Source organism: Micropterus salmoides, unplaced genomic scaffold, assembly GCF_014851395.1.
Source record: "Micropterus salmoides isolate LMB-PRFRI ecotype aquatic unplaced genomic scaffold, ASM1485139v1 Ms_hic_scaffold_23, whole genome shotgun sequence".
NCBI classification, from domain to species: Eukaryota; Metazoa; Chordata; class Actinopteri; order Centrarchiformes; family Centrarchidae; genus Micropterus; species Micropterus salmoides.
In genome coordinates this window covers 8,903,852-8,924,608 of record NW_024041484.1, presented here as the reverse complement: position 1 = coordinate 8,924,608, position 20,757 = coordinate 8,903,852, and the positions used below count along the sequence as shown (strand labels likewise).

The 20,757-nt window shown below is 38.4% G+C and overlaps 1 protein-coding gene across 5 annotated transcripts; it reads left to right on the top strand.

The window, feature by feature from the left end:
• Positions 1–4,215: 4,215 nt before the first annotated feature.
• LOC119917977 (solute carrier organic anion transporter family member 1C1-like) lies at positions 4,216–20,461 on the top strand. 5 transcript variants are annotated; one of them, XM_038738452.1, is made up of 16 exons: positions 4,216–4,234; positions 4,478–4,545; positions 6,019–6,168; positions 7,532–7,673; positions 7,814–7,946; positions 8,070–8,197; positions 9,856–10,002; positions 10,110–10,208; positions 11,243–11,476; positions 11,647–11,811; positions 13,761–13,956; positions 15,424–15,589; positions 16,391–16,575; positions 17,906–17,970; positions 18,244–18,361; positions 18,551–20,461. In XM_038738452.1, the coding sequence occupies exons 3-16, from the start codon at positions 6,067–6,069 to the stop codon at positions 19,050–19,052; spliced, it is 2,382 nt and encodes a 793-aa protein (XP_038594380.1). In that variant the 5' UTR covers positions 4,216–4,234; positions 4,478–4,545; positions 6,019–6,066; the 3' UTR covers positions 19,053–20,461. The 5 variants fall into 5 exon arrangements, with proteins under 5 accessions (XP_038594380.1, XP_038594379.1, XP_038594382.1 ...); XM_038738451.1 differs by lacking the exon at positions 4,216–4,234 and having other exon boundaries at positions 4,390–4,545; XM_038738454.1 differs by lacking the exons at positions 4,216–4,234; positions 4,478–4,545 and having other exon boundaries at positions 6,030–6,168; positions 7,810–7,946.
• The last annotated feature ends 296 nt before the right edge of the window (positions 20,462–20,757 follow it).

Sequence of the window (20,757 nt, the reverse complement as noted above, 5' to 3'; positions counted from 1 at the left end):
AGTTTCACAAGCAAAGAATTTTCCGTACATCACGAGCCAGATGTCTCTTTATTTAATAATAAGAATTTAAGAATAACAGCAGTATGAACATTAAAACTATCTTAGAGCTGTGTTTTGCTCTGCTGCTGCTGCTGCGCTCAAGATTGATTGGTGGCTGCAGCCATACCCTACTTCTCAGAAGTGAATTTAGTGATAAAATAGAGTACGAAACTTGTAAAAGACGTTCTGTTGTTGGCCTCTCTCTCTGCTGCTTCCCACTTCTCCCATGTTGTTGGTCCTGCCCCTTCCGCTACGTAGCTAAAAATAGCGGTTGTTGAGGGTGAGAAGTGTCCACCGTTCCACGCTCAACTTTTTGGCTGTTATGAGTGCACCATCCGGGTACTCACAGTGCACTGCATTTTGCCCTACTTCTCAGTGTGAACGCACTTACGCACTCAAAATAGTAAGTTTAAGTATAGAAGTGCGCAAATTGAGACACAGCACTAGTCACAGGAAATGCAATCTGTTTGTAAGTGAGATTAGCGTAGTCGTTTTTCAACAGTTTCTTAGGGTGCCTTCACACCTGTAGTTTGGTTCATTTGGTCTGGACCAAGTGAAAAAAATTATACACTGTTGCATTTAAATTCTGGTCCGGTTCATGTTCACACTGCAGTTTTACAAACAAACCAAGTAGGCATAACCATGACGTTACACAGGTAACTTGTTGATTGGTCAGCTTTGACGATTGTCATCCTGCATCATCAGGACCCATGTGGGGAAATCAAACCTCGTGACTGACAGACTGACGGTCAGGAGCAGACACAGTGAGCTGTTAGATAAAGAGCATTACAGAATTTACAATTACAGAATTTAACCATCACTCCTCAGTGAACTCCTTGGCTGCGGTCTGAGAGCATTTTAAGTAGGCCTGTGTATTATAGCCTTTGTAGACCATGTGTTTAAGGACTCTGTTCACATTGATATATATTTGTATATATTTATTCATTTAGCTGACGCTTTTATCCAAAGCGACTTACAATTGCTATACATGTCAGGGTCGCACGCCTCTGGAGCAACTAGGGGTTAAGCGTCTTGCTCAGGGACACAATGGTGGATAGGTCACAGTGGGGAATTGGTCTCTCACACCAAAGGCATGTGTCTTATCCATTATATGGATATTTATATCCATCACCACCCCTAATAAAAAGGTTCATTCTTTTGCGAAAGTTAAATTATTAAACAGTAATGTGGCAAATGAAAGTCCGGCCCCCACAGTGTATGTTTAGAACAAATGTAGTTGAGGACCCCTGATGTAGAGGTCAGTAGTTTGGTAAGATGCTTTTCTCCAAATATCCAAAAAGACATCGGTGCATGTTGGTTGGAATTAGCAACCTGCTGTTAACTTGTTATTTCTTATACTAATGCTTATGATATTTCCCGTTAAAATTACCACCTGTTTGACTGTAAATAGGGATGTGACTTCATATACAGTCCAGTGTTTCCTGTTTTCCCAGTCTAGTGCGCCCGCCAGAGTTTAATCTGTTCCGCCACAGTTTAATCTGTTCCGCGACAGTTTCCTAATGAAGCGAAAACATTCTCAAACTTCTCATTAGGTTATAACATCAACTGTATCTGTCAAACTAAATCGAAAGCAGATTTGTTCCCTTATCAAATCGCAAAAGACTGCAATTTAATTAAACAAGTATAATACATATAAATAAGATATTAAATCAATAGCAACAAGATATTTAAGGAGGTTAAAAAAGTAACTTTTACGGTAATTTTACTTGAGTAAAGGTTCATCAAAGTAAGCTTACTTTTATTTTTGTAGAATACTTCTGTTCCACCTCTGGTGTTAACTGATGTACGTAGTTATTTTAACCCAAACCATGATCTTTTCCTAACCTTAACAAAGTAGTTTTGTTGCCTAAACCTAACTACATAGCAATGTTTCATGACTTTAATAAGTGCCGTTTCAAAATGGCGATGTTTCAAAAAGCTAGCGTTTTATTTTGAAATTTAAACCGGACGTTGCATATTTGTTTTTGCTAAGCAATGCTAACTTGACCGCGGAGCCTTAACGTCAAAAAAAGAACAGCACAAAACTCATTATGTCAGTCATTTTAAACGTTTCCATTCGTGCAGTAATGTCATAGCAAATATCAGGGGCAGTTAAGCAGCAATAAACAGCAGCAGCAAAAAGGACGACTGCTTTATTCCTAACAGTTTATATGAACCTGGGCTGTGTGTGTAAGACCGTTATGTGCAGAACAACACATAACATTAATTAACATTAGATTCTCAACGTTCATGTCAGGGCGTTGGGAGATTTTAATAAGAAGTTGTGCTTGTGCCTCGTGCGTAAATGCGCACAGCGTCTCTGTAACTGGAGAGGCGCTCCATATTTCCCCGAAAATTCAAAAACAAAATATTTATCTCTTACCCCTTTCCAAGGTAAATAGTAGGCCACCCAAAACTCTGCCTGCAAACACTGGCGTTTTCAATTATTGCACAACGTTTTTATTCTACACAACAACGGGGAAGCTGAAATGAGGGTTGCGACAGTGAAATCGGCTGCGTCTGCATGGTCTCAAAGCCTTCATTCAAACTGATCGTGCTATCGGTGGTTTCTATTCGATTTTTTTAATTGATAGGATGTAGCCAAAATATAATTACCGGACGTCGGTGACCTCATATCTCATTACAGCTATGGCAGGTCCTAGAGTCAGGGCTGTGTACCTGACATCACTGGTTTTGACCCTTGCTTGCCTCAACATCCCATAAGACCAGATCAGATAAACTTATTATTACTTCTCTATTTTTCTGAGTAATTCTATAAACTACAACACTACCGAATCTTTCCCTTTGCACATGATATTTATCAGTCTGGCTTGCTTAAAGTTGAAGGTTGTTACATTACACAACCTGGTCTATCAAACTTTGACTCCTCTGTATTTACTTTGTGCCTCACCAGTTTATATGTTTTCTTGTTTTGGACAAAAATGACCTTGTTTTTTTTAACCTTTTTACCATGTTATATAATATTTTGTAACCATCATAACCAGTGATTACAAAATTGTATGATGGTTAAACCCTTTTATTACTACACTAATACACAGATAACGCTTGACTTTGAAGTTGTAGAAACGCAGCTTTCATCATTTCTAAATGCAAATGATATATCCTCCTCTGTATTTATGCCCTTTATTCATATATGTTTTTTTATTTTTATTTTTTTATTTTTTCCTTGTTGCTCATGAATCTGTGTAATGTCAGGTTTCACCAGCAGGCTGCATTCTATACCAACAACAACACATCCAGTGTAAGGAACTGCAATGCTACTGAGGGTGACTCACTTTTTCTATTAGTGCAAACCAAGAGCCTCTGAGTGTAAAGTGTAAAGTAATAATATAGAAAATAATGTTAAAATCTAATTCGAAAACTCAAATATTTACCAATTTGCAGCAGGTACTGTAACTGATGGACTGAGGTGCTCTGATGTAGAAATAAACTGCATTCCTGTCTGAATGTACCTGAAACTAGATACAGTGACAAAAGACAATGCAAAATTCTGGAGCCGAGTATAATTTTTTAGAAAGGGTGGTAAACACTACCTTGACTGTTGCTGTGCAGGAATGTGAAGGATCTTAATCTTAATCCCTGGAATTTGTGAGGGACCAAAGCTGATTGTATGACCTGCTGCCTGGCTGCCCAGACCTCCCACCGGTCACTGGAGTAATAAAGCGTCCCCTGAAACATGTTTACATTGATACACACTGTTAATACTGAGCACACTGTTGCATGTTTTCATCAAAACAATCCAGCAAACATAATGATTGAGTGTGGCTGAATGAAGTGTTAGATAGATATAGATATATGTAGGCAATTCGGACCTTCTTTTGAAACTTTCAAAAACGTAACTTTCATACGACTCTTTTTAAATTCCTGTTTGAAGCAACAAGCATCTGATATGGAGCTGGTTTGGAGTTACTAATCTGTCTTCCCTCCGCCTTCCCCCCTGTTCTCTTGTTGCTGTCCCCCTCCTGGACTGACTGGCAAGTGTGTAGAATAAAAATGTGCGAGGCCTTTTGTCCCCCCTGGTTCCAAGTAACTGCTCTGCCCTCAGACAGGAAAATAGGAGCTTTGGGAGAGCAGGCTTTCCTCCTCTCAGGGGGAGAGACACATGGCTGCTTAAAGAGGAGCAGAATAAAAAGAGAGGGGAGACCCAGGTGCCCTTGGCCTGGAGATGCACTAGGTATTTTATTAAACTTCCTCAGTTGTTGCTTTGCAGTAGTGACGTTGCTATCTATTGCTCTAAATATAATTACATCTGAAACATTTATATTTGATAAGACCAGGGCTTCCAAGAATGGATCAGACTATAAAGGCAAGCCCTGCTTTGGGTGGGAGTATTAACCAGGCTAAACCTGAGGGTGGGGGGTGGGGGGGTGAAAAACATACTCATCGGAAACCATTTTCCTTTCTGATATGGATTCAGCCTGCAGCTCCTGACATTTACTGAGCTGAGAGGACTGTGAGTAGAAGACGCTGGTGGAGTTTACACAGGTAACAGCTGTTTTCACTCACTTTACTAATTCAGAGGTCATGCTGAACTGACAGAACTGGCTTAACACTAGGATTTTGCACTTGAGGATATGTTTCAATATCACAGAACTCCAAATAACTTGATACTGATTGTTAAAATGTATCTTTTTCAAACATTACAATGTTTCTGTAATTTAAATTTAAATCAGACCATTTTTATGCTCATATTTAATAACTGAGAATCCTTGCAACTTTCCATTATTGTAAGCTTTGAAACTTTAATTATAATTGTCCTTGATTTATTACTAGATTATTGATGTTGTGATGAACGAAAAGCTTGGTAAACTATGATGTCTGTATGAAAATGATCATTATGTAAACAACTGCCAATTTTGAAAAAAAAAAAAAACTATTCTATGTTCTTAAAATCAGTGTTAACATTTGTTTGATACCATTTAAAAGGATGTGTACTATAAATATATCTAAATATACAAAATGTATATATCAGTTATATGATATGAGTAATGGGTAAACCAAGTTTGAAAGAATAGTTCAACATTATGAGAAATATACTTCTCTTGCAGTGAGTTACGGGAGTGATACCACTATCACAGCTCTAGACAAATATGTAGCTACAATCAGCGACTGGTTAGCTTAGCTTAGAATAAAGAGGAGAAAAAAGTGGGATGTTGATAAGTGAGCTTTAGAGGTGCTGGTAGGCAGATTTTGTAATCCTCTGAGAGAGAGCTGTCTAGATAGACTAACTAGCTGTTAGCCTCCAACTACATATGTACCATACAAACAGTACAGTGATGTTGATATTCTCATCTAACTCTCAGCAAGAAAGGGAATTCATTTAATTCCCAATATGTTGAACTGTTTGTATTGTGTAGGTCTACACTTCACTTCACTACTAGGTGAAATAAGTTGTTGTTCCTTGGGGATAAATTATGAATTGACAGACAGAGATAGATAAATATGTATATTTTTATTTTTTTAACACACACACACACACACACACGCTTATAGTTTTATTTATTTATTTTATTTTTAATATATTTAAAAAAAAATTACACACACACACACACACACACACACACACACACACACACACACTCAGACACACACGCTTACTGTTTTATTTATTTATTTTATTTTTAATATAATTAAATTTTTTTAAACACATACGAACTTACTGTTTTATTTATTTATTTATTTTTTAATTTTTAATATATATTTATTTTTTAACACAAACACACATACGCTTTGATTACTTTACACTTTAATGAAATGTATGGGGTTGATTGTTCTTATGTAGTTTGTATGATGCTTATGGCAATATTGTTGTTACACATTCATGCCAATAAAGTTAATTTGAATTGAATTGAATTGAATTGATAGATGAAGAGTGAATTCAGTCAGAATGCATTTGCATATCTTTAGCTTGACCTTCATTCTTTTATTGTATATATTGTCTGTCTTCTTCTCTTGCAGTGCACTGAGAGCAGGTAGATAGACCGGCACGTAAACATTTAGTGTAGGATGGAGGAAGCATCAGAGGACAGAGACAAGATGACCAGCCAACAGGCTCTGTCTGAGCCTGACCAGAAGAACAGAAAACGCCTTGGCATCTCCACTCTCAAAGTACTAAAGCTATCCATAATCAACACGTCACGGCTGGTTACTTGTAATTCTCTTTTCCTTCTTGAAGTTCATTCTGTTGATGCATTCAGTGTAGACTGTAGATAAAAACATGCCTAAAAGGTCGTGCGGTGGTGCAGTTGTTAGCACTGGTCCCTGACAACAAGGGTTCAAACTTTGACAAGAGTATGTAGATAATGGATGGATGGCTAAAAGCTTAAAATGTTAGATTAGTTTTTGGTCAGTTGAACACATTTTAGGGATATGCCTTCCCTCAAAGTAGGTAGAATCAAGCCAAGAGCAGATCTTTTCTTGTGTTCAAAAATCAAAAACCTACTCTAGATCAGCACATCAACTTTTGTCAAACACTTCAATTTCTGTCCTGAGCTCAGCCTCGCCTGATTGCAGCACTACATCAGCATGTGCAAAGATAATGGAGCATTTCTCCCCAAACTAATCTATACAGCAGTTTCATCCAAGACTTATTTTCCTAATGGGCCTTAGCTCCGTCTGTAGATGTTGGGTCAAAATCATCACCAAATATAGCTTGACAATAAAATAAAAAATACAAAAATGTATAGGCAGCTTTATCTGGGCACTGTGCAGTTTTCTGCTTCACATTCTTGAGTTAAACAATATCTCAAAAATATTGGCCTGTTACTCTTCAAACCCTCATTCCAATTCAGACGAGTAAGTACATTAAATCATACTACACTGTATGCCATCATCAGCTGTATGTGCTCTAATTAAGAACAAGAGAATTTTGAGCCCAAAGTTGTCGATATCCATCAGACTTAAGCCAGTACAATGAAATTTAAACTGCAAATCAAAGCAATAATGCATGATAGAGGTAATACTGTACATAGCAAAACATGCAGGGGAATTGCAGTAATCCACAATGGGAGTTAACCTAGTAATAAAGAGACTCCAGGGTTCCCACACACAGAGCAAAACGTAAGACTGTGGAGGCTGCAATGGAGGAGGCAGAAACCATTTCAAAGCATACATGAGCAGCATACAAAGTGCGTGTGGATAAAATGTATATTTTATAATGACTATTAATAATGTATCAAATGACAATGTGAAAAGAATTTGAGAAAGGGGTTGCTATTAGTGATGAACCTACAGAGAATGATCACCTGAAACTGCAGCAACTGCCGCAAAAGGATGTCATTGTTGTGTTGTTTCTGCTGCCCCAAGTGGCCAGGTGTAAAGATTTTAGATGACTGATTTCCTGTTATAGCATATACTTGAAGGACATTTATTAGAAAATGATAGAACTTTTTATTACAATAAAGCGTTGGCTGTAAAACATCTGGGTTGCTAGCCTGTTTTAATGATTTACATTTCCCTTTGTGTTTTCTAGTTGTTTATTGTGGCGCAGTCCTTTGCCTGTTTCTCCAAGGCTCTGACAGGAACCTACATGAAAAGCTCCATCACTCAGATTGAGAGACGTTTTGACCTTTCCACCACACACATTGGACTCATAGATGGCAGTTTTGAGATGGGTACCATCTATCTATTGATTTCACACTAATCTTTTGTGCATCTGATCAGGTCTTACTTTTGTTCCTGGTTACTTTCTAAATTCTGACTCTGTAGCTGATTTGTTCTTCTGCTCTCTTGTTTTCTTTTTTTTTGGAGGTAGGCAACTTGTTGTTTCTTGCTGTGGTCAGTCATTTTGGGGCCAAGCTGCACCGGCCCAGAATCATTGCTGCAGGCTGTTTCATCATGGCTGTAGGGGCCTTTCTCACTGGCCTGACACATTTCTTCATGGGACGGTAAACAACAACAAAAAACGTATTTTAGAAATGACAATTCTAAAAAAAGAAAACGTAATGATGAAAACAGATCTCCAAGTAATCTTGTTAAATTTGTCATTGTCACACTGCTGGTTTTCACAGCTACAAGTATGACACAGTCATTCAGGTTTTCCAGAACGACAGTGTGAACATTGCTGCCTGTGTGGATCCTCTGAAAACAGAAGAAGTACCTGAAATTCAGCTACAGCCTTCTGTGGAAGACAACAAAGGTATGACTGCGGGCTAAATGCTGGGATCAAATGGGTGCCTTTAAAGGACAAAAAGTCATTTGGATTTATGTTCAACTAAATCTGCAATAAGCAAGAAAGTAAATTTTATTCAAGAACTAGACATTAGTTAAAGGTTTTCTGTACAATTTTAGTGCAAAGTTACCTTGTGCAGCCTTAGCTAACAATCAGTATATAGGTACCTTTAGGTGTGAAGGAACATTGTCTCAGTCGGTCCACCACTTTGGTGTAGACTGAAATATCTCAAAAACAATTGGATAGATTGCCATGACATTTTGTACAGAGATTGATGGTGCCTAGAGAATGAATCCTGCCCTCCCCTGACTTTCCCTATAGTGCCACAAGGTTGACATTTGTTGTTTTGAGTGAAATGCCACTAGCATGGCTGTGTAGTCCTAGTCTTGTTACATATCTATGCTTGTGTCTTGAAGCTTACAAAGACGAGTAGCACAAGAATTACAAACCTAAAACTAAACAAAAAAACAACACTGGTTGGGTGGGTAAAACAGCCAGTTAACAAACCTCTGCCTAAGGAGTTGAAATCAAAAATCTGCATTTAGGACAAACTATATTAGATGTTTTTGCTATGGTCAGTGAACAAGAAATTACAAGAGCAGCATACAGTAGCATATACAAAGTGTATTAACATGAAACCTGGTTATGACCCTTAATAACTCACTGTCTTTCAACCATCCTTGGAATGCACTAATCTCAGTCTGACCTTCAGTACCACTCACCTCCCCTGCTGGAAGCTACACCTCTTGGGTGGCTGATAAGTCAAAAACGTCAATAACAAATTTCCCTTTCCCTGTGACCAGAACTAAAAAGAGACTCAGTTTTCACAACCTCACGTCAACAGCGCCATTGATCAGTCTGAATGCAGATAGAACTGCAAGCCAGCAAGAGCTGAAAGCCGGAAAAAGGAAGAGAAAAGAGACAGAATAATATGTGGGATCATCAGATCTTATAGCGTCACTGAGAAAGCACACATCTGTAATATTTATAGTAATGACTTCAGCTTGAACACATATCTGTTTATGTATTCCTCAATGTTTTGAGGAGCAGCTCTTGTTCCAATCTGTTCTAGTTCCATGCGATGGGCTTCGGTTGAAATATCACATCAGTCATTCTATTGTTGAGCCATAATTAATTCTTCTTCTCACAAAAAAGTATCATACACGCAGAAAATGCAATGTACTGATCCTGGTCAGCTATCCTGATGAGCTGTATTTAGAAAGAAACATAATTTGGAAGTCACATACAATACAGTGGTATGCAAGCTTAAAGCCACATCCTATTAAATTGAAATTGAATGAACACGACATTGTATTCATGCATCTTGTCTGAGGTAGTCAGCATAATTGAGGTAGACTTTATTTTCTCTTTCTCAATAATGTGAATGGGACGGGATTCCATACAAAGTTTGACGTGTTATTTTAAAATTCAGCTTTTATACACATACGCTAAAGTCTCCTTTTAAATCCAAAATGATCATAAGAATCTGTCTGAACTCCGTGTGCAAATGTGTGCGACAAAAATACATAGTGAGATAACATAAGCATATAGCAGTGTCCATGAAAATAATCTTTGTAACAAAATCAATATCATGCATTCCTATGTGTGTGTCTGTCTTTATGGAGTCTGTGTGAGAGAGTCTGGTTCCAACATGTGGATCTATGTGTTCCTCGGGAATGCTCTGCGGGGGATTGGAGAAACCCCGGTAACACCTCTGGGCATCTCCTATATTGATGACTTTGCTAAAGCAGAAAACTCCCCTTTCTATATAGGTAAGATGTGATTGCTCATTTTGGGTTTCTAGTGGAATTTTGAAACCCATCTCTTCCCAAGTACCTCATGAAAAATGTTAATCTTTTTATTAATTTGGGATTTGCAGCTTGTCTCCAGACCATTACTCTCCTGGGGCCCATGTTTGGTTTCCTCTTAGGCTCCTATTGTGCCAAACTATATGTCGATATTGGTTATGTTGATATGGGTAAGTATAATACATTTGTTTTGCAAGAAGGATGTATTATAGTCTTCATTCTAAAAGCTTACATTGGCTTAATCATTTAGCTTGTTACAACTGATAAATTCTGCAGTCATAGTCCTCATTTCAGTCCTCATTTTTTTTTTATTAGGTTTGGGCTAAAAGAAGTACATTAATCCAAGAAGTTATAGTGCAGGAAATTAGCGTGTTGTCTAGTGTGTGAGATTGCAGATAGAAGCCTTCTCTTTTCAGCCAACCATTTCAGACAGAAATAAATGTGGTTCTTTTTAATGTGAATTTTTACATTACTCAACTGTTTAAATTATACTAAGCCTTAAAGTTATGCATAATTAAGGGCATGGCCGCCTTGAGTGACAGATGGGCGCTGTCACAGGTGGCTAGCTGCAGCAATCAAGCTTCATTCGGGCCCACTGAAGCTCCACTTTTGCCCATTTTTGGATTAACCAGGAGTTAAGCGACTTAGGCACTGCCAAGATGGCGAAGGCTGGAGCCACTCAAGTTATTGTTTTACCCACTAGAGAGTTGTTGAAAATCTGGCATGAAAAAAATAACTCATCCTGTGTTGACAGGCTGATAGAGTTAAACCAAAGAAGGCTTTTTGGCTAGAATGTCATGTTTTGACAGAAGAGACATGGTGACTCTTGCTGGAGCATTAGTTCAGACTAATTTTGGTTCAGCTACCTGCCAATTGGTGCAAAGGTCTGACACTCTACCCTAAAAATAGGCTGCACACCTGTCACAACTGGTTAACAACAGAAGACTTTTCTGAGTGTCTCTGTGAGGAATTGTCTCAACTCTTGCATATAGATAAGGTAAAATCAATCATTTATTTGTTAAACAAACTCAATCAGTCCACCTAAAGTGTGCAGTGTCGCTACTAGAGAGTTGAGTGTTCCATCACTGATAATTGGGATGCAATTACCCTGTTTTTTCCAATATGGTCACTTCACACAAAGGAACTGACAGACTGAAATCTGCAGATTGAAACTGCACCCACTCAAAACTTTTCTGTCATACAGAAAGTGTGACCATCACTCCTAAAGATGCCCGCTGGGTGGGCGCCTGGTGGATGGGCTTCCTGGTGTCCTCCGCCTTCCTGCTCATCTCCAGCATTCCCTTCTGGTTCCTGCCCCGCTCGCTGCCAAAGCAGGAGGGAGATGAGGGCAAGCCAACTCCCACCCCTGAGATCCTTGATAAAACAGAGGATACCCTCAACACCAATCACAACCTCAAGTTGACTGAGATCGCTAAAGGTTGAGACAACCATATTCTTCTTCCCAAAACAGAACACTGCAACACTTCAAATGTACATATTTAATACAGATTTAGTATTTTACTAAATTATGCTGCGTGTGAGTGTGTGTGTGTGTGTGTGCAAATTTATGCATCATTACTTGTATTTTGTCTGGATGTCCTTCCACAGGGTTTCTTCCCTCATTGAAGCGCCTGTTAGGAACTCCTGCTTACTTCCTGCTCCTTTGTGGGAGCATCCTGAAATTCAACTCTTTCATTGGCCTGTTTACCTTCAAAGCCAAATACATGGAGCAGCAGTTTGGACAGTCTGCATCTAGGGCCAACTTCCTCATAGGTAAAAAAAAATGCATTAATATTGTTGCTATGTAGAAATCCTCCTCTTCCCATAGCGAGGTTATGTCTGAATAACAGTAAAAGTGAAATTTCTGGGATCATGGTAAATGGTAAAATGTAGTGTAACAGAAGCAAAAGTAGAGAAGTCATAAGGTCACCAAACTGACTCAGTACACAGCAATATCTATCTTAAGTCAGCTAACATTAGCCACCATAAGCTACTGGTCATACAGACCAAGTTAGGCTAAAGCAGCAGTACTAATTTGAGCAAGAGTCCTTTAGTTTTAAAGACGCTGCCAAAACTTCCAGAGAGGAAGGAAAGAGCCATCTGTTTGGCTGGACTGCAGCACCCCCGCGTGGCAATGTTTCTGCCAGTAATGTCTTCACCACACAGCAAAAATAATATAATATATATACGGAACTGCTTTTCACTGCTGGCTGATGTTTAAAATAAAGTGTTAAATATAGTGTAATATCACCGTGACCATCTTTGGATGAGACGGTGGCTATCTTGGTTAGGTGCATCTCTAATTCATGATAACTGTGATTTTAACCAGGATACTAATGTTGGCTAGCGAACAACTTGCTTAAAACAAAATGTCCTTGAGGGAAAAAATTTACAGTCGACTGCTAATAAGCTTGTTCAAAGGCACTGGTTAACTTTACACAGTGCAGTGGATACGAGTAACTCTAGCCTGATTGACAGTATATTCATATGTTGCATCACAACCCAGGGCATGTTATAATTAACCCAGACTATGGAGTGAATTGTAACATTTTACTCCTTGTGTTTTAGACTAATTCATGCATTTTTTCCTAATAGCAGAAACATATAACTAGTCTGCATCACATTTTGAACACACTGGCTTAAAGAGCTCCGAGATACAAACAGAAATGTCAAAAATGTTCCCTAAGAACAAATATTACTGGGACACTACAGGATAATGCAGATGAACATTTAATTTTCCAGGAATCAGCTACAGTGCAAGGGGAACCTGAACTATAAATGAAAACAAGAGCTGGTGTTTTATTTGATTTGACATCTTGCTGTTTGTTAACTGTTTAAATTAACACATTAGCTTTTATTATATTTAATAAAGGGCACCCTTTTTCTAAATAAAATATGCCTTTATGTGAAAATAATAATTTTCTTCAATCATATAATTATTAGAACTATATAATATGCTGCTTGTAACGTGTGCACTTAATCAGGATTGTGCTACCTCCATTTTGAGCCAGGAAAAAATGTGTTCTTTTTTGTGGCAAAAGTTACATTACCTCACTTTATGATATACTTCAAGATAGAATTATACTCAGATAACTAATGGTAGAGCTATAACTCAATGAAGGCATAGCTGTAGTTGACAAAAAAAGAACAATACACCAGTAAGGACAGAGAGACAAAGGAAGAAACCCCAAGAGATTTCTCCTTTGCTCCAAACTGCACAATCCGGCCCTTGGCCATGTTCCATCATTAAAGTCCCAAAGTTGGCTTGCTAACAAATTTCCCCCTTTAAGAACATTCATGAGAGAAATACAGTCTGACAATTGATTCAAACTGCAGCTTGGGAACCCTAAAACAGTATGATATCACAATGATTTCCAGGAATACTTCTGGTTATATGTATAGTAGATCATACGATCATACGAATGCCTCTCGCTTGGAGCCAAAACTCATTAATTCACTCAAGGCTAAATGTTTGATTTATCTTAAAATAGATAAAGAAATGTGCACAGATTGAGTAAGAATTATCAGGGTCTGAATGATTATGATTAAGCAGTACTATTCCCGTAAAGTTCAAAAGATCAAAGTTTGGCAGTGCCTGGTGATTCATGGTACAATTCTCCAGCACTTCTGCTCAAAGCTCAAGATTAAGAGAGAACAAGATATCTTATGAAGACATTCTACGAACCTCCCAGCGTCCATACCCCCTCATGTTTTTCTTGTAGGTGTGTTGAACCTGCCAGCAGTGGCAGTTGGGATCTTCCTGGGAGGGCTCCTCATGAAGCGGTATAAACTGAGTTTGGTATCAGGAGCTCAGCTCTCCTTTGCCACATCCTTCATGGCATACCTCCTTCTGCTGCTGCAGTTTGGCACAAAGTGTGATAACATTCCCGTTGCTGGGCTCACCGTCTCATACAACGGGTCAGTGCTGAGACTGTCATGGTCTAGGGATTTGTTATTTCGCTTTTATTTTGAAAGGATCCTTCCTGTGTCTTGTGTAACTTTGCTTACTGTCTTTGTGTGTTTTCCCGCCTGTATGACTGTCTGCCCTGCCCTAATGAGTGCCACTTGTGTGTTATTATTCCACCCCTCTCTGTGTGCTGACCTGGGGCTTGTACAACGAACCAAGTTCTGCATACCCAGGATATCTTTTCATTATCTGGTTTTACTAACCCAAACAACGCAATCAGGATAAGAGTTGAAACAAAGCTGGTTATCAACTCGGGAAGTCAGCCTTGGGTCTCCCAATCCAGCCATGAGCTCGTTAACATTAACACGATTGCCTAAAGAAACAGTCATATAACATCAATATGATGCTTTGATGTGTTCTTATGGCGTGTATGAAATTTCAGCCTTATTCTTGCAGCTTAGCTAAAAGCGGTCGTTCAGTTCACTTTCAAATCACTTCTTCAAATCTGATTCATTAATTTACCACACTCAAAAATGTTCCAAACATTGTTCTAAATTAAAATTGTTCTAAGCAACAAAATGAAAAATTCATGTCATTCCATTCATGTCATAAAAGTATTCTGTTTGAAAGGCTAAATCTCAACATTTACTGAAAACTCACCTACATTACTTGTGCCCAAAAAGCAAAAGGTGGGGCGAAACATGACCAGTCTCTATAGCTAAAGAAACAAATGCAACCTAAAGTTATAATAAACAAATTCATATTAAACTTAATTTGAAAAGACCAACCAAACGATATGAATAACATTCAGCCTCTCATTCAGCAAATAAAAAATATAAAACACATTTCAAATTGGTGAGTAGGCTTAAAGTCATATCTTTATAAGTACAACAAGTACACAGCTTTTGTGCTGCAATAAGTCTCTGTAGGATGATACAGCTAAACAAAAGCCTCTCCCTCATCACCCACAGCATAAAAATAACCCAAGGTTAAACCTGAAGTAACCTAACTAAGCTCAAATCCTGCTTCGTAGTACAGGCCTCTGGTCTTTTTGTCTTTGTCCTCTTGTCAAGTGTCCTTGCCTTGCATTTCTCCATTGTTTCTCTGTGTGTTGGGTTTTCTTCATGACTTCTGTTTATTTTGAATTTAGATTTTTGCCTGCCTCCTTGATTGGATTTGTTTGCCTTTTGTGTTGGGCTGCTCACCTGTTTTCTGAGCCTTGCCTGCCTCCACCAACCATACATATGTTCATCTTTTTACACCATAATCTGACCCTGCTCTGCCTGGTGTTCTGCTTTTGGGTCCAAATCCCTTGATTTCCTTTCTGCCCTTGGCTAAACATAACAGAGACATGAAAGGTTTATGAAGATGACCGCAGATTTAACAAACTAATATAATGTACCATAGGAACTCTTATTATAGCCTCAAAATACACAACCTGCATCTAATATAAAATATAAACCCTCTTTGCCCTGCAGGACGCAGACTGTGTCATCCAACAGAGATATGCTCTTCTCAGAGTGTAACAGAGACTGCTCCTGCTCAGCAGAGGAGTGGGACCCTGTGTGTTCAGACAGCGGCATCACCTACATCTCTCCATGTATGGCTGGCTGCCTCAGCTCCAGTGGATACGGCAAGAACACAGTAGGGCTGCATTCGTGAATACAGTGTTTATTGTAAAGCAGCTTAATAGCCAGTTAAAGGATGATATTCAGGTCTATAATGAGTACATGGTTGCTTGACTACTCACAAATCAACAGTGTCTGCCACTGTTGTCCAAATTATCACCATTGAAAGCATTTGAGCAGCTTCACCATAAACTGACTAGACATTTTTATTAACGGTACCATGCGGCTGCATTCCAAAGAAAGAGAATGTGTTTTGATAAACCAGAATATGAATCACTTTCCTTCCCTGTTCTCTACACTCTCAAGTCCAAGCAAATACTCATGTTCTTTTCTTTGGAGTTACTAACAATATCTCATATCTCAAGTCCTTTCAGTTTACCTGAATTAGTCAATATTTCATTAGTTTTAAGGTCCCACATATCAGAATGGTGTACGTCATCACATTTGTTACTTAATGTATTTACAATTTTATTAACATTTGTAAAATTTCTTGCAACGCCTTTATGATCACTACATTGTATGTTACCAAATCATCTGAGCACGAAGGTTCACTTATTAGCCTTTGGAGCTTTCAGCTGCATCTGACAGTCTTCATTCAGTGAATGAAGTTCATTGTACTTTCCTTAACTCTTTCCCATTTGTTTCTGCAAACCATTTATCCAAAATCATTAATCTGCTATTTTACTGTCAAGAAATCACAGTGGGAAAATAATTTATTCATAGTGAATTGACTGACTCTAAGTAGAGGCTTGTTTTCCAATTTATAATTGGGTTGTGCTTCTCTTCATTTCCAGTAAGTCTTCTCTCTCTCTACCAGGTCTTTCACAACTGCAGCTGTGTGTCTGCTTCCTACCCAGCAGGCAGCAGTACGTCAGTAAGGTTGGGCCAGTGTCCTCATGCTAAGGACTGCAGCCGCAGTTTCACCTCCTACATGGCTGTGTCTGTTCTTAGCTCCTTTATCAACTCTCTGGGAGCCACACCTGGCTACATGGTCATCATACGGTTTGTGGATCCTGGCAAGAAGGAAATAATAACTGGGAATATTAGTGTTACTGTATCTCATTCTTAAGATGTGAGCCTAAGTGAGTCGTGAGGGACAACACAAACATCATCCATTGAGTGCGGTTAACCAACTGCACTCAACTCAAGGACCAACTGTCCTGAGAAGCCGGTACATGTTGCCGACCAGCTTAGCAACATAGACTGGAGCAAGAGTTTCAGAGTTAATCATTTGTAACAAATGTGTCTTCCTTCCACAAAGTTTTAACTGAGCTCTATCTCTATATCACAGTAACAACTTTATGTCTATTGACTGCCTGGAAGGTAGTTAATGTTTGGAAGGGAGAGGAGAGGCAGCAGGTGGACGTCTTGTCACTGTGTGCTGCAGCTCAGTTTTTTTTTCACTGGTGTTTTTGAGGATGTGTGTGACTAGCCACTAGGTGAGCATTATGAAGCGTGTTTTCTTGTGACATCACAAGAAAGCGGAAGAAAAGGTTGGACTACAATACAAACGAGCTGTTTTCAGGCAGTTCAGAGCATTGTTTTCTGTGGGAGATGGGAACTCCCTTTGGGGTGGACTTTTTGGGGTTTGATTCACTTTGCAAACCTAGAGCATGCATAAAAAAAGATATATAACTCATTAAAGGAGAGGGAAAGCATAATATGACCTCTTTAATGTCTGTATGGTAAATATGACGCTACAAGGACTCGGGAAAAGGTAATAATATCTACCAGTACATCTAATGTTCACAAAATAACATGTTATATACATTATATTGTACATGTTAGACGAGGGGTCAAAGATATAATATGTTAAGTAGTGAACTTTAAAGGTGTTGATAGGTGAATGTTGTTATCTTTGGACAGAGCCAGGTTAGCTGTTTCACCCTCTTTTTGACCTTTGTGCTAAGCTTCATATTAAGCGTACAGACACAAGAGATATCAATCTTAACTCTCAGCAACAAAGTAAAAAATCTTATAGCCCAAAATGTAAAGATATTCCTTCAAAGAAACTGATTGGTGCAGCAAATTTTTACAAAACTATATATAAGTGACTTAGTATTTTTATATTTTTATATATTTTTTAATATTTTCTCAAAAATATATATGTACACAACATCCTCTTCTGTTGCTATTAGTAGTATTAGTAGTATTATTTTTCTCTTATATAACTTGCATTTGTTTATTCCATATTTATATATTTCTACATTTATTTATGTCAGCTGTATGTTTGTCTATGTGTAGCACCTTATCACCAAAACAAATTCCTCGTACGTGTAAAATACTATTTGGCAATAAAGCTCTTTCTGATTCTATTGTTTTGTAATTACAGATGCATCTCACCAGAGCTCAAATCCCTTGCGCTGGGTATCCAGACCATGTTAACTAGGACTCTTGGTAAGCTTCATTTCTTTTAGTTGAATGTGAAGTGTAAACTTTTTGATTTGGAATTGTTTTGCTTTTTAATGTTAGTGCAGTTTCCCATAGGTCCCACAACTAAAGCTCCCTCCTCTGGTAAAAATATCAAATTTTTAGTCCAGTTTAAGTGCAAATATTTGTATTAGTTTGGTATGTGGGAGTCAAAATAAGACAACATGAGATATATGACACAATATTTCTCTCCATTGCAATGTTCTAGCAGTATATATTTGTGTGATACTTTGACTGTAGGTGGAATTCCTGCACCTGTGTATTTCGGAGCCCTGATTGATTCAACTTGCCTCAAGTGGTCAGTCAAGATGTGTGGGGGCAGGGGGGCATGTCGAATTTATGACTCTGCTATGTACAGGTATGCTATGGACTACAAATGTGAAAACAGAATGTGACTGCTAATATGAATTTGCTTAAGTGTTGAGTGGTACAACTACATATAGCTGACTTTTTATTACATGTAATTATTTTATTCTCCACCTTTTAAACAACATAGCAATAAAGATGTTCTTTATTGCAGTCTCCAACATTTTCTCTCTATTTCCAGGGTCATCTTCCTGGGTCTAATCACTTGTCTCAGTGGTTCCTCATATTTCTTCATCATTGCTGTCATCATCCTCCTTAGACGACAGTTTCGTAAACCGGAACGAGAAACAGAGATGCAGCATACAAAAGCTTCAAAGGAAATTGAACTTCAATCCACATCAAGTCCCAGTGAGGAGCCTAACGTTCCTAAAACTCCCAAACTGTCTCATGCTCCCAAAGTTTGTGGAAGGATCACAACACAGCTGGAGAACACCCAGGAGAGGCAACAGCTCAGATCCGTGACAGAGACCACTGTTGAGTTTAGTCCTCTTCCAAGAGAGGAAGCAAAGATAGAGACGAACTTGCTGCAGTCAGAGGAGGAAGTAAAAGAGGGAAAAGATGAGTTTTGCAAAGAGACAAGTGCACAGGTGGAAAAAGAAATGTTGATCCATCACGCGGATGACAAGAATGAGTTAGCGAAAGAAACAACACAGAGCAGAGAAACTAATGGACCACAAAACTAAAGTGCTCACCAATGTGTTATCTAAAACACAGTCAAACAAGGCCAAGCGGGACCATTGTAGAAATTTTACTGAGTTTGACCAAAAGTCACATTTACTTGGAATGTCAGGAGGGATTGCTTTTTCATCTGGGCTATAGCATGCTCTATCATAACAGTATTTTCCACCATTTTGTTACAGGAAATAGCTGTTATATTACACTCAGTCCTGAAGAAGAAAAGGGCTTCCAGTGGTCTCATTTTCACAGCTGTAGAAGCATTCGATGAAACTTGAAAAAGCACTGATGTGCAGAGTGACAACATGATTACACAGTAGCCTTGCAAGGCCCAGCCTAAAAAACATTATAGCTTAAACGTCTTGGTCAACATAAATGTTTTTCTTTTTATGTCAATAAATGAATCATAGAATGTGTTATATAACTGTCACGTTACATTTTGCAGATCTGATCTATGTACACGTGCGACCCTGTACGCAGGATAAGCGGTTGACGATGGATGGATGGATGGATGGATGGATGGATCTATGTACAGTCTCAAACATACATGGAACCATTGTTACACAATTTCACGCTGTAGACACAAGTTATGTAAAAATGATGTTCCTGTTCGGTTCCATCCTCACAAGTGGCTAATTATGTGCTAAAATGGCAAATTGAGAATACAGTTTTCAAATGTATGTAATTGTTAATTAAACCTGAAGGAAATTGATTTTTTTGGCCCCTTGGGGTCAGCACAACAAGCTGTAAATACAATACTGACTCATCTTGTGCTTATCATAGGCTTATTTGCACCTTGAGCAGTTCAATGGTGTTGCATTTGAAGGTTTTTTTTATCCTTTCCTTTTTAGCACTTATTCATAGTGGGCATGTAAAGTTTCCACAAGTTTTAAACACAAATACTGGCATCACCTTTTAAGTTTATATAGAAACTTGGTAACAAACACTTGCCTATTTAAATATCCAGCACACCGGAAGATAAGCCCAATATTCACTCTCCTTTAAGCTTTGGTTTGCTCCCAAAATATATGGAAATGATCTGGTTCTTTAGCTGCTAAATCCTCCATTATGTTCACCAGCTAGTCGCTAACTGTCTGTCTGCTATTATTAGAACACCTGTCTGCTCTGTATGGCAATTACGCTGATGGGAGCTGTCAGAGTCAACCAAAACAGTTAAACGATGCTATACAGCTGAAAAGAACTGCAGTCAGGTGATAATTCTCTGTGGGTTTGTCACTACAAGCAACATCTATCACATTACATGCTTTTTAAAATCTATTAATACTACAAAATACTACTAAAATATTGATAATAGCAGCTTTAAATTTGAGTAAAAGTTAGATATGTTTGTGTGGACGCATGCACATCTCATGTCTTGCATTAGTTGCAGAGAGCAGTAAAACTGAACAAAATTGAAGATCTCTGCTTTCCGTCTGGATGAATGATTTTTTTTTTTTAAATTACTACTGTTGTGTACACTGACACTACTGGAATTACAATACTACGGTTCAACAAGCTATGAAGCAACAAGTATTGCTTCATGAATGGGAAACTCACCAGAGGCCTGATTGCATGTATGAGCTGCCTAGTGTTAAACTTACATGTAGAAGAGATTTCAGTGATATAACTAGGCTGAAAGAACAACTGCATATTTGAGCATTATTTGTCAGACAGAAAAACAACACCATCATTACTGATCAAGGAGTCCTTCAT